Source organism: Pelobates fuscus, chromosome 10 (assembly GCF_036172605.1).
Source record: "Pelobates fuscus isolate aPelFus1 chromosome 10, aPelFus1.pri, whole genome shotgun sequence".
Taxonomy (NCBI): Eukaryota; Metazoa; Chordata; class Amphibia; order Anura; family Pelobatidae; genus Pelobates; species Pelobates fuscus.
In genome coordinates this window covers 149,274,295-149,290,286 of record NC_086326.1, presented here as the reverse complement: position 1 = coordinate 149,290,286, position 15,992 = coordinate 149,274,295, and the positions used below count along the sequence as shown (strand labels likewise).

At 45.0% G+C, this 15,992-nt stretch overlaps 1 protein-coding gene across 1 annotated transcript; it reads right to left on the bottom strand.

The window, feature by feature from the left end:
- Window positions 1–13,921: 13,921 nt before the first annotated feature.
- On the bottom strand, window positions 13,922–15,779 carry LOC134575239 (E3 ubiquitin/ISG15 ligase TRIM25-like). Its single transcript, XM_063434496.1, has one exon. The coding sequence runs from the start codon at window positions 15,684–15,686 to the stop codon at window positions 14,055–14,057; it is 1,632 nt and encodes a 543-aa protein (XP_063290566.1). The 5' UTR covers window positions 15,687–15,779; the 3' UTR covers window positions 13,922–14,054.
- Window positions 15,780–15,992: the final 213 nt, after the last annotated feature.

The following is a 15,992-nucleotide window of genomic DNA, read 5'->3' as shown; positions in this document are numbered from 1 at the left end:
CAACTGTAAAGACCCATATTTTTTTTCCCCTGGTTCGGCACTTTCCATTCGTGCGCATAGAACCGAACGCTTGGTCCCTGGCAGCCGTTCGCATGGACCAAAACCGCGGATAAACTTCAGGGGGACTTAGCCGCGAATGCCCTGGAACTATTTTCGGCATAAAGACTTTGCGGTTCCCGGTCGGTCCCCTGCGGCACTTAGCCGCGGTTCAATGGAACTGTTTTGGGCATGAGACCATGTGTGCGGTTGGTCAAATTATAACTTTCAGGAAAATCCTGAACCCCTGAACCAATCTGGGTGATTTTTGGATATGGGGGTTTTATGTATTTTTAAGGTACCTTTGGGGTGTTTGGGAAATATGTGTTTTTTTGTGCCTTGAGATAATGGAGTTTTGTACACCCTGTTCCAAATTATTATGCAAATTCTATTTAAGTGTCACAAAGGTTAAATATTTTGTTTTTCACTTTAACTCATGGATGGCATTGTGTCTCAGGGCCCAATTTAAGGAAAAACTACTAAAGGAGGGTGTTCCACATTATTAAGCAGAACACCATTTTCATACAATATGGGGAAGAAAAAGGATCTCTCTGCTGCCGAAAAGAGTGAAATAGTTCAATGCCTTGGACGAGGTATGAAAACATTAGATATTTCACGAAAACTTAAGCGTGATCATCGCAATATTAAGAGATTTGTGGCTGATTCAGAGCACAGACGGGTTCGTGCAGATAAAGGCACATTGAGGGAGATTTCTGCCAGATCCATGCATCGGATCAAGAGAGCAGCTGCTAAAATACCATTACATAGCAGCAAACAGATATTTGAAGCTGCTGGTGCCTCTGGAGTCCCACGGACATCAGGGTGTAGAGTCCTCCAGAGTCTTGCAACTGTGCATAAACCTTCTATTTGGCCACCACTAACCAATGCTCACAAGCAGAAACGGCTGCATTGGGCAGAAAAATACATGAAGACTGATTTTCAAAAAGTCCTGTTCACTGATGAGTGCCGTGCAACCCTGGATGGTCCAGATGGATGGAGTAGTGGATGGTTGGTGGACGGCCACCCTGTTCCAACAAGGCTGCGACATCAGCAAGGCGGTGGTGGAGTCATGTTTTGGGCCGGAATCATGGGAAGAGAGCTTGTCGGCCCCTCTAGGGTCCCCAAAAGTGTAAAGATGACCTCTGCAAAGTATGTGGAGTTTCTGACTGACCACTTTCTTCCCTGGTACAGAGGAAGAACTATGCTTTTCGTAATAAAATCATCTTCATGCATGACAATGCATCATCTCATGCTGCAAAGAATACCTCTGCATCAATGGCTGCTGTGAGGATAAAAGGAGAGAAAGTCATTGTGTAGCCTCCATCCTCCCCTGACCTCAATCCTATTGAGAACCTTTGGAGCATCCTCAAGCAAATGATCTATGACGGTGGGATGTAGTTTACATCCAAACAGCACCTCTGGGAGTCTATTCTGACATCTTGCAAACAAATTCAAGCAGAAACTGTCCAAAAACTCACAAGTTCAATGGATGCAAGACTTGTGAAGCTGCTATCAAATAAGGGGTCCTATGTTAAATGTAACGTGACCTATTAAAATGTTTAACAAGTTAAAATGTTGTTATAAGTTTGATTTAAATAGCTTTTGATTTCAGTAAATATGCTGCAAACACAACAAATTACAATTTTCAGTTCTTTACAACCTATAAAGTGTTTTGAAACTTACTGTGTGTAATAATTTGGAACAGTGCATTGTAAGTTTTTTTATGTTTTAAAAAAAATACTGTTGGAGCAAGCAAACGAGACAGACGCACATAGATGGGCTCTTGGTGCATACTGCTTCAAAACCCGACTAACCACCACACCAAAGCGCTACAAGAATACCCCACAGACCCACTGGGGATATGGGTAGAAAAAACAAAAAACAGAGACCAGACAAACCCAAAACCGGGCCAGATATCGGAGACTTATTCCGACAGGCGCAAGGAGCACATGGGCCCAAAATGGCCGCGGACATCGACAAGTACACAGACTCCTTTTTCTAGCATAGCACTTCACAATTATATGCGAGGCCCCACGGGATGCACTGCCCAGGACGAAACTCTGCCCACACCCCAGACCGAAGAGAGGGGATTTACCTACCGCCTCTTAGACGAACCTGACTCACTCCTCGACATGACAAGCCAACAGAGGTGCAGACCTACATACCGACGGACAGAGAGTCCAGGATAGCCTAGTGACACTACTAGAGCAACCCTCACACTGGGTACAAAGTTCGGTCACCGCCCAGACACACTCCCTGTGACAAACTGATGCGCCCGAGACCTTTTTATTTATGAATGCTGTATTAACTCTGTGGGCTGCACCCTTACCTGACCTCCATACCGACTAAACATCTTTTGACCCACACACAGACCCACAGCACGCACGCGCAACCTCCGCAGCTAGACCGCTACTAGAGACGACTGAACCTAAATCTCACACCGACCGTACTCCGTTACAGCAGCACAAGATAACCTTAATGACACTCCCACGGTACTCTAAACCTGGGACACCAATCCACTAGGAACAAACCATAGGACCTACCTACTACCTTTCATGCTCCATAACCCTGTCTTAACGGGTGACCAGTCCTGATTTTCATACAAAAACAAATGTGCACAGTCTATTAACATGCCTAAGCTAATAATTTAATGTCTTCACTTGTCTTACCATTGCTGTTGTGGCATAGTGAGAAAGCTTGTAACCTCCATGCACGTAAAAAATAAAGAATAAAAAAAAATGAAAAAAATACTGTTATCATTAGGAGGTTTGTTCAATAAAATTTGAATTGTACTCTTAATAGTTGATAACATGAGAATTATGCTGACTGTTATTTACATCAATTATTTAGGTAAATGAGAAAAATATTATTTGCATAATAATTTGGGACAGGGCGTACAGTCCCTGACTCAATTATCTCCCAGGCACAGAGGAGAGATTATCTTATTTTATGTGGGAGTGTCCTGGACCTGAGAGCCAATGTAATCATGTGTATGTTTTTACTGTAGTCTACTCTCGGGTCCAGGGGGAGTGCCACTTGCATGGGGACCTGCATATTAGGCCAGTTGTGGCTGCCAATAAACGAGTTCCAGTTTACCCTCAACACAGAGCCTCATCTTGTGATTGTAGGGGAAAGCTATACTAGCTATGATCCCTGCTCCTGGGATTGTTATTTAGATTGCTATAATCACTAGCTCTTGCAAGAACTACACTGCTATACCTGCTATACTGTCAGGATCGGGACAGGGATCCAACACGCAGAGTACAAAGAGTGGAAAGGTACGTATACCGGGCCTTAGAATGGCCGGACTAACGTACCGAGAGTAATAGAGAATAGTCAGAGACAAGCCGAGGTCGAGGGAACGAGAAGACAGATAAGCGAGAGACAAGCCGGGTCAAGGGATAACAGAGAAGCAGGGAAGTACAACAAGCCGAGTCAAAACCAAATAGAGCAAACTAGAATACCAGAGCACTGAGTGACTAGACAAGCTAGAACCACGACAGGGCAATGAGCAGAAGGGAGAAGTAAGCTTAAATACCCTGGCTCTGGATGGGAAACAAGCCTCTGACAAGTACCGATTGGATATCGGACACTTGAGTGACAGGTCGCTCGTAATAGCGTCATGACGTCACGTATTGAGCGTCCTGCTAGAAAAGGACGTGGATTCCTCGCGGCCGGTGTTTAAGTGAGTGGATGAACCGCGAGGAACGAAGGAAACAGCTCGCCTGGACGGAGAAACCACCAAGTCTCTACCTCCCTTAGAGGTAGAGGTCTCAGGTACCCTGACAGTACCCCCCCTCTCAGATACGCCCACCGGGCGGAAGGAACCGGGGCGAGATGGGAAGCGGAGGTGAAATGCTCTGCGAAGGCGAGAAGCATGAACATCCTCCTGAGGTACCCAACTCCTCTCCTCAGGACCATATCCCCTCCAGTTGACCAGATATTGCAATTTACCCCTAGAGATTCTGGAATCAATGATGGAGCTGACCTCGTACTCCTCCCGACCCTCCACCTGAACAGGGCGAGGCGAGGAGACCTTAGAGGAGAATTTGTTGCAAATAAGAGGTTTCAACAAGGATACATGAAAAGAGTTAGGAATGCGTAAGGCAGGTGGCAGAGCAAGGCGATACGCAACCGGATTGATACGAGTGAGGACCCTGTAAGGACCTATGTAGCGAGGAGCAAATTTCATAGATGGGACTTTTAGGCGAATGTTCTTAGTACTCAACCATACCCTATCCCCAGGAACAAAAACAGGAGCCGCTCTTCTATGTTTGTCAGCGTGTTTCTTGAACAACGAAGAACTATGTAACAGAATTTGCCGAGTCTGATCCCATAATTTCTTCAGGTTGGCGACATGATCATCAACCGACGGTATCCCCTGAGAAGAGGAAACCGAAGGAAAAATTGAAGGATGAAAGCCATAGTTCATGAAGAAAGGGCTAGAGCGAGTTGAATCACAAACAAGGTTATTGTGTGCGAACTCCGCCCAAGGAATCAGACCGACCCAATCGTCCTGGTGTTCGGAAACAAAGCAACGCAGATACTGTTCGATCTTTTGATTGGTACGTTCAGCAGCTCCGTTAGACTGAGGGTGATAGGCAGAGGAGAAGTTCAATTTGATGCCCATTTGAGAACAAAAGGATCTCCAGAAACGTGAGACAAATTGAGAACCTCTATCAGAAACAATCTCCGAAGGAATCCCATGTAGTCGAAAAACCTCTCTCGCAAAAATCTCCGCCAATTCAGGAGAAGTTGGAAGTTTGGGTAGTGGCACGAAATGAGCCATCTTAGTAAATCTATCCACCACCGTGAGAATAACAGTCTGTCTCTTGGAAGCAGGTAAATCAACGATAAAGTCTATGGACAAACAGGACCAAGGTTTCTCAGGAATGTCCAAGGGGTGTAACAGGCCACATGGAGATGCATGAGGTAGTTTAGTCTTGGCACAAGTCTCACAAGCTGCGACGAACTCCTCAATATCTTTTCGAAGTGAAGGCCACCAGAAATCCTTGGATATCAGAGAGTATGTCTTGCGAATACCAGGATGACCAGCTATTTTACTTTCGTGAAAACATTGTAAGAGCTCCAGTTGAAGTTCAGGAGGAACAAAGTTTCTTCCCTCAGGAGTGTCTCCGGGAGCTAGATGTTGTGACTTCAGGATCTGGTCAAGTAGCGGAGAATGAATTTTCAGACTGGTATTAGCAATAATATTGCATTTGGGTACAATGGAGGACAAAAGTGGTTCAACTGAAGCAGAAGGCTCAAATTGGCGAGATAGCGCATCGGCTTTAGAATTCTTTGAGCCAGGTCTGTAAGTCAGAACGTAATTGAAATGGGTAAGAAACAACGACCAACGAGCCTGCCTGGACGACAAACGCTTGGCCTCTCCGATATAAGACAAGTTTTTGTGGTCTGTTAGAATGGTAACGGGATGTAAAGTACCTTCCAATAAATGTCTCCACTCTTTCAAAGCCTTGATAACCGCTAGTAATTCTCTGTCACCAATGTCATATCTGCTCTCAGTACCGGACAATTTTTTAGAGAAAAATCCACATGGATGTAATGGTTTATCCACACCCAACCTTTGAGATAAGACAGCACCTACACCAGTCTCTGATGCGTCTACCTCAAGTAAAAAAGGCAGGGAAGTGTCGGGGTGAACTAAAATTGGAGCGGAAGCGAAAAGCTCCTTGAGAGTTTTGAACGCAAGAAGAGCTTCAGTAGTCCAATTCTTAGTATCAGCCCCCTGTTTGGTCATATTAGTGATAGGTGCGATAATTGAAGAATAGCCTTTAATAAAGCGCCTATAATAATTGGAAAAACCAATAAATCTCTGTACGGCTTTAAGACCTTTGGGTAAAGGCCACTCTAGAATGGACTGGAGTTTATCCGGATCCATCTTAAATCCTTCCCCAGAGATCACATAGCCGAGAAAGGTTACCTGGGTTTGATCAAAGCTACATTTCTCCAACTTGCAGTACAAGCCATGCTGGAGAAGCTTGTGCAAAACCCTCCTGACTTGCTTGTGATGAGTCTCAATCTCACTAGAATGTATAAGTATATCATCTAGGTATACAATGACGCAATCTTGCTGAAATTCCCTAAGGACCTCATTTATCAGATCCTGGAAAACAGCTGGAGCATTGCATAACCCAAAAGGCATGACTGTATATTCATAGTGGCCATAGCGAGTATTGAAGGCCGTCATCCACTCATGTCCCTGCTGGATTCTCACCAAGTTATATGCCCCTCTGAGGTCTAACTTGGTGAAAATTGTAGAGCCCTTCAAACGATCGAAGAGTTCGGTGATCAAGGGAATCGGGTAGGCATTTTTAATGGTTATCTTATTTAGGCCTCGATAATCAATGCAAGGTCTCAAAGAACCATCCTTCTTTTGAACAAAAAAAAATCCAGCCCCGGCAGGGGAGGATGACCTCCTAATGAATCCCTTGTCTAAATTTTCGTGAATATACTCCTCTAGAACTGAGTTCTCTTTCGTAGATAATGGGTATACATGACCTCTGGGGGGCATGGTACCAGGGAGTAGGTTAATTTTGCAATCAAAGGACCTGTGTGGGGGTAAGGTATCGGCTTTCTTTTTGTCAAATACTGCCTTTAAATCTAGATACTGAGACGGAATTTGTGTCTCTGTAGGATTGTCGGAGTTAGCCGATGTGTTGGTTAATCCGAGAGGTAAGACCTTCCGCAAGCATTTTTCTTGACAATTCTTTCCCCACGAAACTATCTCCCCTGACTCCCAATTAATAATAGGGTTGTGTCTCCTCAACCAGGAGTACCCCAGGACTATGGGAATAGACGGAGAAGAAATGAGCATTAAGGATATATCCTCTTTATGTAGGATGCCAACAGTTAAGTTAATCGGTATGGTCTCATGGAAAATAACAGGCTCAAGTAACGGTCTACCATCGATGGCCTCAACAGCCAGTGGTGTCTCTTTTAACTGGGATGGGATAGTATGCTTGGCAGCAAAACCCTGATCTATAAAGCTCTCAGCAGCTCCAGAATCGATTAGCGCCATAGTCTTTACTACTCCCTTCTCCCACCTCAAAGAAACGGGTAACAGAAGCCTGAACTCTTTGTAGTTGTGAATAGAGGACAAAGTAGAAACACCCAAGGCCTGTCCTCTAAAGGAACTTAGGTGCGAGCGTTTCCCGAACGATTAGGACAATTTAGGCGTAAATGGCCTCTGACTCCACAATACATACATAAACCCTCCCTTCTTCTGTACTGTCTCTCTCTCTCTGTGAGATGAGTACTGCCTATCTGCATAGGTTCAGAAATACGTAAGTCCTCGAACTCAGAATTTTGAAAGGTAGGCGCTAGTTTAAAGGAGGGTCTACGGGTCCTATCTCGAGTGTTCTGCCTCTCTCTTATGCGTTCATCAATACGAGATATAAAAGAAATTAAATCCTCCAAATTCTCAGGGAGTTCTCTAGTAGCGACCTCGTCAAGAATTACATCTGATAACCCATTTAGAAACACATCTATATAAGCCTGTTCGTTCCACTTAACTTCTGCCGCCAAAGACCTGAACTCTAGTGCATAGTCCACAAGTGTTCGATTGTCCTGTCTAAGGCGCAACAGTAATCTAGCTGCATTGACCTTTCTACCAGGGGGGTCAAAAGTTCTTCTAAACGCAGCTACAAAGGCATTATAATTATAGACTAGTGGATTATCGTTCTCCCATAAAGGATTGGCCCATCTCAGAGCTTTCTCAATGAGTAAAGTAATAACAAATCCAACCTTCGCTCTATCAGTAGGATAAGAGCGGGGTTGTAATTCGAAATGGATGCTAATCTGGTTTAGAAAACCACGACACTTCTCCGGTGACCCGCCATAGCGTACTGGTGGGGTAATACGGGAAGAAGCACCTACAGTGGCTACCTCTAGACCTGAGACTGCAGGAGAAATAGAAGGAGTACGTGTCTCCTCAGGTGGGTTACTAGCACGAGACAAAAGTGCCTGTAGTGCTAGGGCCATCTGATCCATCTTATGCTCCATGGCGTCAAACCTGGGATCAGAAGAACCAAGCTGACTGTTTGTACCTGCAGGATCCATTGGCCCTGTCGTAATGTCAGGATCGGGACAGGGATCCAACACGCAGAGTACAAAGAGTGGAAAGGTACGTATACCGGGCCTTAGAATGGCCGGACTAACGTACCGAGAGTAATAGAGAATAGTCAGAGACAAGCCGAGGTCGAGAGAACGAGAAGACAGATAAGCGAGAGACAAGCCGGGTCAAGGGATAACAGAGAAGCAGGGAAGTACAACAAGCCGAGTCAAAACCAAATAGAGCAAACTAGAATACCAGAGCACTGAGTGACTAGACAAGCTAGAACCACGACAGGGCAATGAGCAGAAGGGAGAAGTAAGCTTAAATACCCTGGCTCTGGATGGGAAACAAGCCTCTGACAAGTACCGATTGGATATCGGACACTTGAGTGACAGGTCGCTCGTAATAGCGTCATGACGTCACGTATTGAGCGTCCTGCTAGAAAAGGACGTGGATTCCTCGCGGCCGGTGTTTAAGTGAGTGGATGAACCGCGAGGAACGAAGGAAACAGCTCGCCTGGACGGAGAAACCACCAAGTCTCTACCTCCCTTAGAGGTAGAGGTCTCAGGTACCCTGACATATACTCTCTTGGGGGAGAGGTCTTCTCACTGGGAGCTGGATCCAAGAGTTTGGTCAAGGGAGAGAAGGGACGGCGAGACCCCAGCCAAGCTACGGCGGATAAGGGGTTATGGTGCTTATGGTGTCCGGTGCGGTGCTTATGGTACTCGGCGACAGCTAGGAAGCATCGATTGGCGGAGGTACCCAGTTGGGGTGCCAGGCGGTCCGTCACAGCCACCATGTGCTGAAAGAAGGCTGCATTACAGCAGTTTCTACACTGCCTGGTTTAGCATATTTGCAGTTCATGATGCTCGTAGATTGCTCAAATTTTCTATTTGTTTTATCTGTATGAATGCAATTTAGCTAAATGATGAGAGTTTCCAAAAAAAAGATGAATTGGGTTTATTAACGCCTTAAGGACAGAGCCAATTGTACAAGTTCTGAATCAAAACTAAACCTAGGGGTGGAGCCTAACCAGCGAGCTGGATGGACGTGCTCTGCTAGAGCTCCCGCTACACGAACCCTAAATCGGCGTATTAACCAGGCTGCAGGGACCCAAACCCTCCGGGAACAGGCCCACGGCATTGGGCAACCCAGCCGGTACCGAACGATGCCGCACTCGACACCCGGGATGACCGGACACCGCCACGGCAAGCTGCGGCCTACCACGAGAGGCGGAGAGGAAAGACGGCCGCTTTCCCTCCGATCGCAACCAGCTACATGCGACTGTGACACACTTCCCCCCCCCTTTGGACCGGCGGGGGATATCCCGGTCCCCACCAGACGGAGAACCTCAGGCCCTACGCCTCCGAACCAAGCCCGTGAATCCTTTGAGCAAGGCAAGCTTTGGGGCCTCCAAGATGGCGGACAAGCGTGACATAAGAAAACGCACTAAGCAACCACTACCTAGTCTGGGCACGGACATAACCGAGAAAGACTCAATTGACATACATTTTGAGGACTTTTGGGCTAAGCTACTTGCACTCATACAGCCAACTAGGCCATACAGGACAGAGCAGAAATGCACGGATCAAGTAAAGGGGAAACCGAGGAAACTCCCATGAGACGACCAGGCACCTCTAACTACAACCTGAATCAGGGGCCACACCGCGCCGAGAGCATCGGGGGTAAGCCACCAAGGGGGCACCCACGCCAGCGGAAGGTGGCAAAACACAAAAGCCAGAGGCTGGGTGACAATACCCACCGCACCACCCCAACGGGGAACACCCCGGGCCGTACTAGAACCCAAGCCTGCAGTACAAGGCCACCAGCCCATGCACAGCACCAAGGCAGGAAGGCGCCTACCGCAGACCCAGGCAGTCCCCAGGAGCACTGGACCTGAGCTCCTTCCCCTCATACAAGGTTATGGGCGCACTGACTCAGGCCCACAACGCAACGTGGAACACGGGAGAAGGCAAACCTGACCCACACCTACTTCTACCGCAAAGCAACGAAGCTAGACCCCAGGAGACGCAACAGGCAGATAACCCGCTCACGACATACCAGGGTGGAAACCCAGGGCAAAGGACTGGCAAACGCTTGTAATTACCTACCGAGTGACCCAATGCACAATAGCAACCCACTGAAGCTGAATCTCCAAATCAGGTTGGCATATCAGGCCTCCAGGGTGGGCATAGGCTAACGGAGGTGAACACCCACGGGGACTTACACTACCCACCATTGTTTTGCCGCACTGTCCAAACACACACAACCTCTGGACCATGCCTCCATGTTAAATTCTTATTATGACTTCCACTGTTATAGTTATGTGTTCTTATACCCTCGGATATTATTTTCAATGCAGTAGCCGGGCAGATATCCCAGACCACCAGCCTACTTAAGAGTTATTCTGCTTCAGATATATTTTGGCTAAGGATAGGCTTGATGGATCACCCAGGGTCCTAAAACCTGTTTTTATTACTTACCGGTTTACTATCTCTGACCCACTTTCCTATCTTGACGCCAGTGTTACGTTGATTACCTAACTAACTTGAAAATACTTACAAAAATGGTTACACACTTACATACCATAATGTTGTTTTGCTTCTGCTTTGCTTTCTCAGCTCTTACCCGCTGCTGTAGCACTGTAATACCCGACGTGCATTCTGTTAACCCAGCACCCTACTAAGCGAGATACTATAGTTAACCACAATGCACATAGCATACATGTTCATAGCCTGCCATTAAACTTAATCTACACGGTGTAAGCATCACTTTTTGATTGATTTTCTGTTTCAAACCACGCTGATACACCTGTTAGCTACTATACACTATTAATTGCATATACTGTTTTACCACGCATGCCTGATCAGACCAACACTCGATTAATAACGCCATAAAATTGTGCTGATCCTATACTTGACGTGTTTGACAATGTACACACTACTCCCACAAACTGAATGTACTAGCTGACACCAATAATATAAAAATGTGCCTTGTAATCGATTGATCCGCATGTTTGGCGACGAAACCGCATGAGGACTGCCCTCGGGGCACCTCACGCCTGCTTGTAACTTTTATGTGCACAACAAAAATAAAGAATTAAAAAAAATAAAAATAAAAAATAAACCTAGAATATTAGGTGCACCCACACTTATTATATAGCATTTTGTTCAGGAGAAACTGGGCTTTCATTGAACATCAAATATTTGTATTTGGAACACAATTCGATATGAATAAAATCTAAAACTGTGAGAGAAATTAAGAAACATTAGTTCTACATGGTATTTTAAATATAAATGTCATCTTTTACAGCAATAAAATACACATATTTGTATGCTGTGATTTCCCCCGAGTACACCGATGCCCCCATATACAGGTTTCACGTGGTTTTGGAAAGTTACAGGATCAAAGAAATAGATTTCCCATGTCAGTTTTTACACATTGAAATTTGCCAGATTGGTTTCCGGAGCCTATGTTGCCTTTGATACCGTATGACAGCCCTGGAAAGAGAATTACCCCCATCATGGCATACCATCATGGCAAAAGAAGACAGCCCAGTGTATCCAAAAGGGGGTATGACCAGTCTTTTTTAGTAGCCAGTTTGTCAGAAACTCTGTTCATATTAGTTTTTTGGATTCTTCAAACAAAACCGCACTTACTGATTATATCATCACAATACATTTTACTGCTCTAAAAATGTAATATTTTTGTTCAGCAATGTCTCACGAGTACAACGTAGCCCCCATGTAAATGTTTTATGGAGTTTTGGAAAATTACAGAGTCAACTATAGGGCTTGCAAATTACATTTTCTGGTATTCCTGGCTGCGTTGTCTGGCAGGTCCCCCAATATATAATTAATAAATAATGTATAAAATACAGCTTAACATTATTATTATTAGTTATATCCTGGGGGATCTGCCTGACAACCCAGGAAGTCCATCTGCAGGCAATCTGTCAATCACGCCTGTCCGAGTCATGCGATTGTACCCAGTGTCATTGCGTCACATGAGTCAGATCAGCAGGTTTGGCTGCAGGGGGACTTCATCGGTTGTCCGACAGGCAGGCCAATCAGATGTGCTGAGATGGGTAATTATCCTGACTGTAGAGAGGGCCCAATCATTATCACATGCTATACATTTATAAAGTTAATGTTACAATGTAAAATATGCCCTAAGCTACTTATTTTGAGATTAGCAGTTGCATGGAGAAACGCCCCTACGCATTTCCATCCTCCCCCCAGTCTATCTCGAGCCTTGGGCTGCAAGCATACCATTTCAAAACGAAAAAGTAACCAACTGGATATACATATACAGCGCTACGGAATCTGATGGCGCTATATAAATAATAAAATAATAATATATAAAAATTGGCTGCCATATTTCTTATGTGCAGGAAATGCAAACAACAGTTGTCTGCTTAAAAAGCAATATGTCTGCTCGCTAGAACATTACTGTTGTTAAAATATGTTAGAAAATGTCTGGTTCTGACAATAAATAGTTTTTTTGTTTTTTTAAACTCTATACATTTTATAAATCCAACCTTGCTTTTTGTATATCACCAGAGAACATGTTCACTCTGCAAGGGAACCATTCACGCGATGTGAGATTTAAAGATTCTATTTTTTTATTCATATATTTTTACCATGGTAACAGAAAAGATACAACATTCTGGATTATGAGGTAGTAAATGAGCAGTCTAGGCACCCACCAATGTAGTGGTTATGGTAATTTTATCCCCTTTGATGAATACTGGGGGTCTCCAAGGCACCTCTTCCTCTGCTTGGCTATTGGTAATGTGGAAGATCCACCTCCACATCATATTAGATGTTAATCTCATCCATGCTGTAAAGGTATTCACTGACCGAGCGTCCCGGAGGACCACCTATACACAAACACAGATTCTGTAAACCAAAAGCTGACTAGCTACACGCACGCTTTGATTCTATACAGCAGGGACCGGCAACCTTTGGCACTGTAGATGGTATCGACTACATCTGGACTTCATCTTTGTCAGCATTATAGCTGTAAGAGAATTATGGGAGATGTAGTCCACCACATCTGGAGTGCCAAAGGTTTCCTACCCCTGCTCTACAGAAAGGCATTGACTCTATGTACAGACTGACTGTCCACACACATTCTCTCTACATACGCAGTCATTAAATACACACACATATACACACTCTCTACATACACACACTCTGTAAATACATGCCCTCTACATACATACATAGATCCTATTAACCCATACTATGATGCTACACATCATAAACTAGCCCTTTATGAATATGCCCTGAATGACTACATACATGCACCATCCCTCTACACACACACTATGACCCCTACACAAGTAGGCATGCCTCTTACATTTATTCAACTGTAAAGTATATTTTAGCCTTAAAGGGATCCTATAGAGTTAGTAGGTCCCCCCCTCCCTCGTGACACTCTACCTGCGGGAGGAGTTAAAACCCCTTCAGCCACTTACCTGAATCTTGCGCCGATGTCCCTCGGCACTGGGTCAGGCTCTGTCCACAGTCCTAACCCGCCGATGGCAGGGGAGACCTAATGCGCATGCATGGCAATGACCGCGCGAGCACATTAGACCTCCCCATAGGAAAGCATTATTCAATGCTTTCCTGTGGTGAAAATCTGACGCTGGAGGTCCGTGAGGACGTCCAGCACCAGATAACGGACCAAAAGTCAGTTTGCACATTCAGTATCTATTTAGAAAACACACGCACTGAAACTGTATGGAAACACTGCCAAAGTACACATATATACACAACATACACATATACACCATTTCATACACATATACACCATTACATTAAAACAGATTATTCTTCTAATAATTAAGTTCTCTAGTTATTCACACCTGGCTTCATGTTTTTCTGCTTGCGTTCCCGTAACCATTAAACCAACCATGGCCTGCTTTCATAATATATCACTTGGCAGTTATACAAAACTCATCAATCCTAGGAACAACTTTCACCCATGCATCATTTACTACCCACAATGCAACATGAAGCGGCTCAGTGAAGGTGGTAGTTATGGTGTGTAAGTGTCTGATTGGGTCACACAGCTCATAGAAGGACAGCCGCCCGGCCTCGTAGTCTAAGGATATTCCTAGTCTCTGACAGGATGGGCTATGAGGTAAATGGACCCCTTTACTGTTATGCCTCACGGAGTACTGATTATACCACCTCCACAAACACCAGGACTTCTTATTATATCCAAGAAGTGACTTAAAGCCTTTTCTGTCCATACTGGGATAGGCCACACCGATCCTCCAACCATCTGATTCACTGGTCTCCAATTCCCAGTAATGTTGTCCTGAGTCAAAACTCCTGGTGCTTAAGACTTGAGGATAATCCTGAAATCTCTCTGGTGTTTCTGGGCGACTCTTTGCTATTTCAGACCACAAGGCAGTTTTCAGGTCACTCGATAAAGCTATGTGATTACTGGCTGTATATATATCCATGACTATGTCTGCAGTAATTTTTACACCCAGTAAAATGTCAGAAGATTCTGTTGAGCTGAACTTTCTCTTTACACCAATCACAATATCAGCTAAGCCCGTGTGCAAGGACAATGAGATCAGGCTTACATCTAGATCCCCTTCAGTATGGATATTTTGATAATCTACCTCTCTGTCCCTGTCACCTTCCCCCTCAGTGTCACAATAATCAGCACTGTCTAATTCATTTTCCTGTGAGACAGTTAATGGGTCCGTCATGTTACACAAGTCCTCGATGTGACCCATCTTCCTGGACAGCTCCTCCTTCTTGATTTCCAGCTGCCGCATTAGATCTGAGACTCGGAGTGAGACCTGCTCTTCCTGCCTGGAGATCTCACTCAGGACTCGCTTCTCCAGGGCTTCCAGCTGCTCTGTGATATCCTTTATAAGGGCAATGACTTTCCCTGTTTCATCAGCCGCTTTCTCTTGCACTTCCCTTTCGAACTCCTGTAATTTCTGGACTTGTATCTCAGTTTCTTCTCTCTTTAAAGTCAGTTTTTCTAGAATAATTTTCAGCTTATTCTTATTCTTCTCATGGATCTCATGCATTGCCTCCATCTGGGGCCCACCTTTCCTACAGGATGCATCGATACTGGCAGCATCTCCAGAGCAGCAGCAGTCTAGGTCCTTCTCCTTATCCAAGCATTTTTGACTCCCCAAGCAAGTGGTGGGTTCAGTTAATACATGTTCTGGTGATTTGTTGTGTTTTATTAAATGCTTGTTACACAAAGAGACTTCACAATGCAGACACGTTTTAGCTGCAGGAAAAGGGAAGTCACAGTAGGTACAGAAAACCTTCACCTGCATCTGCTCTGGGTGAACCGATAGGAAACTCTCCGCTATGTTACACAGTTTCCTATTCTTCTCCAGTGCTGGACGCTCCGGAAAATCAACTCTGCACTCAGGACAGGTATAAACTCCAGATCGGTCCTGTGTGTCCAGCACATCCCCGATACAGACCCGGCAGTAGTTGTGTCCACATGTCAGGGTTACAGGATCTGTATAAATACTCAGACAGATGGAGCAGGTCAGCTCGTCTCTCAGATCAGCAAACGCCATCACGGGAAGCAGCAAGGAGAACTGGAGAGCCGAGTTCTATTCACTAATATTTATTAGTGTTAATCTCTTTCCACTGGGTGTGGTGAGTGGACTTTAGCTCTCTGACTGCTGAAAGATATCATCGAGGTCATGCTGCTGTGAAAAGCCTGTGAATTACCTCAACCCCAGCAACGCAAATATAGTGTGAAAGAGATTCTTTGAAAGTTTATGTGTATTTAACAAACTGATGCCATAGTTTCCATTGTGAGGAATCATAAAAATACCATCTGGGAAACGTGGAAGCCCTTAGTCCCAGCCGCCTTATTT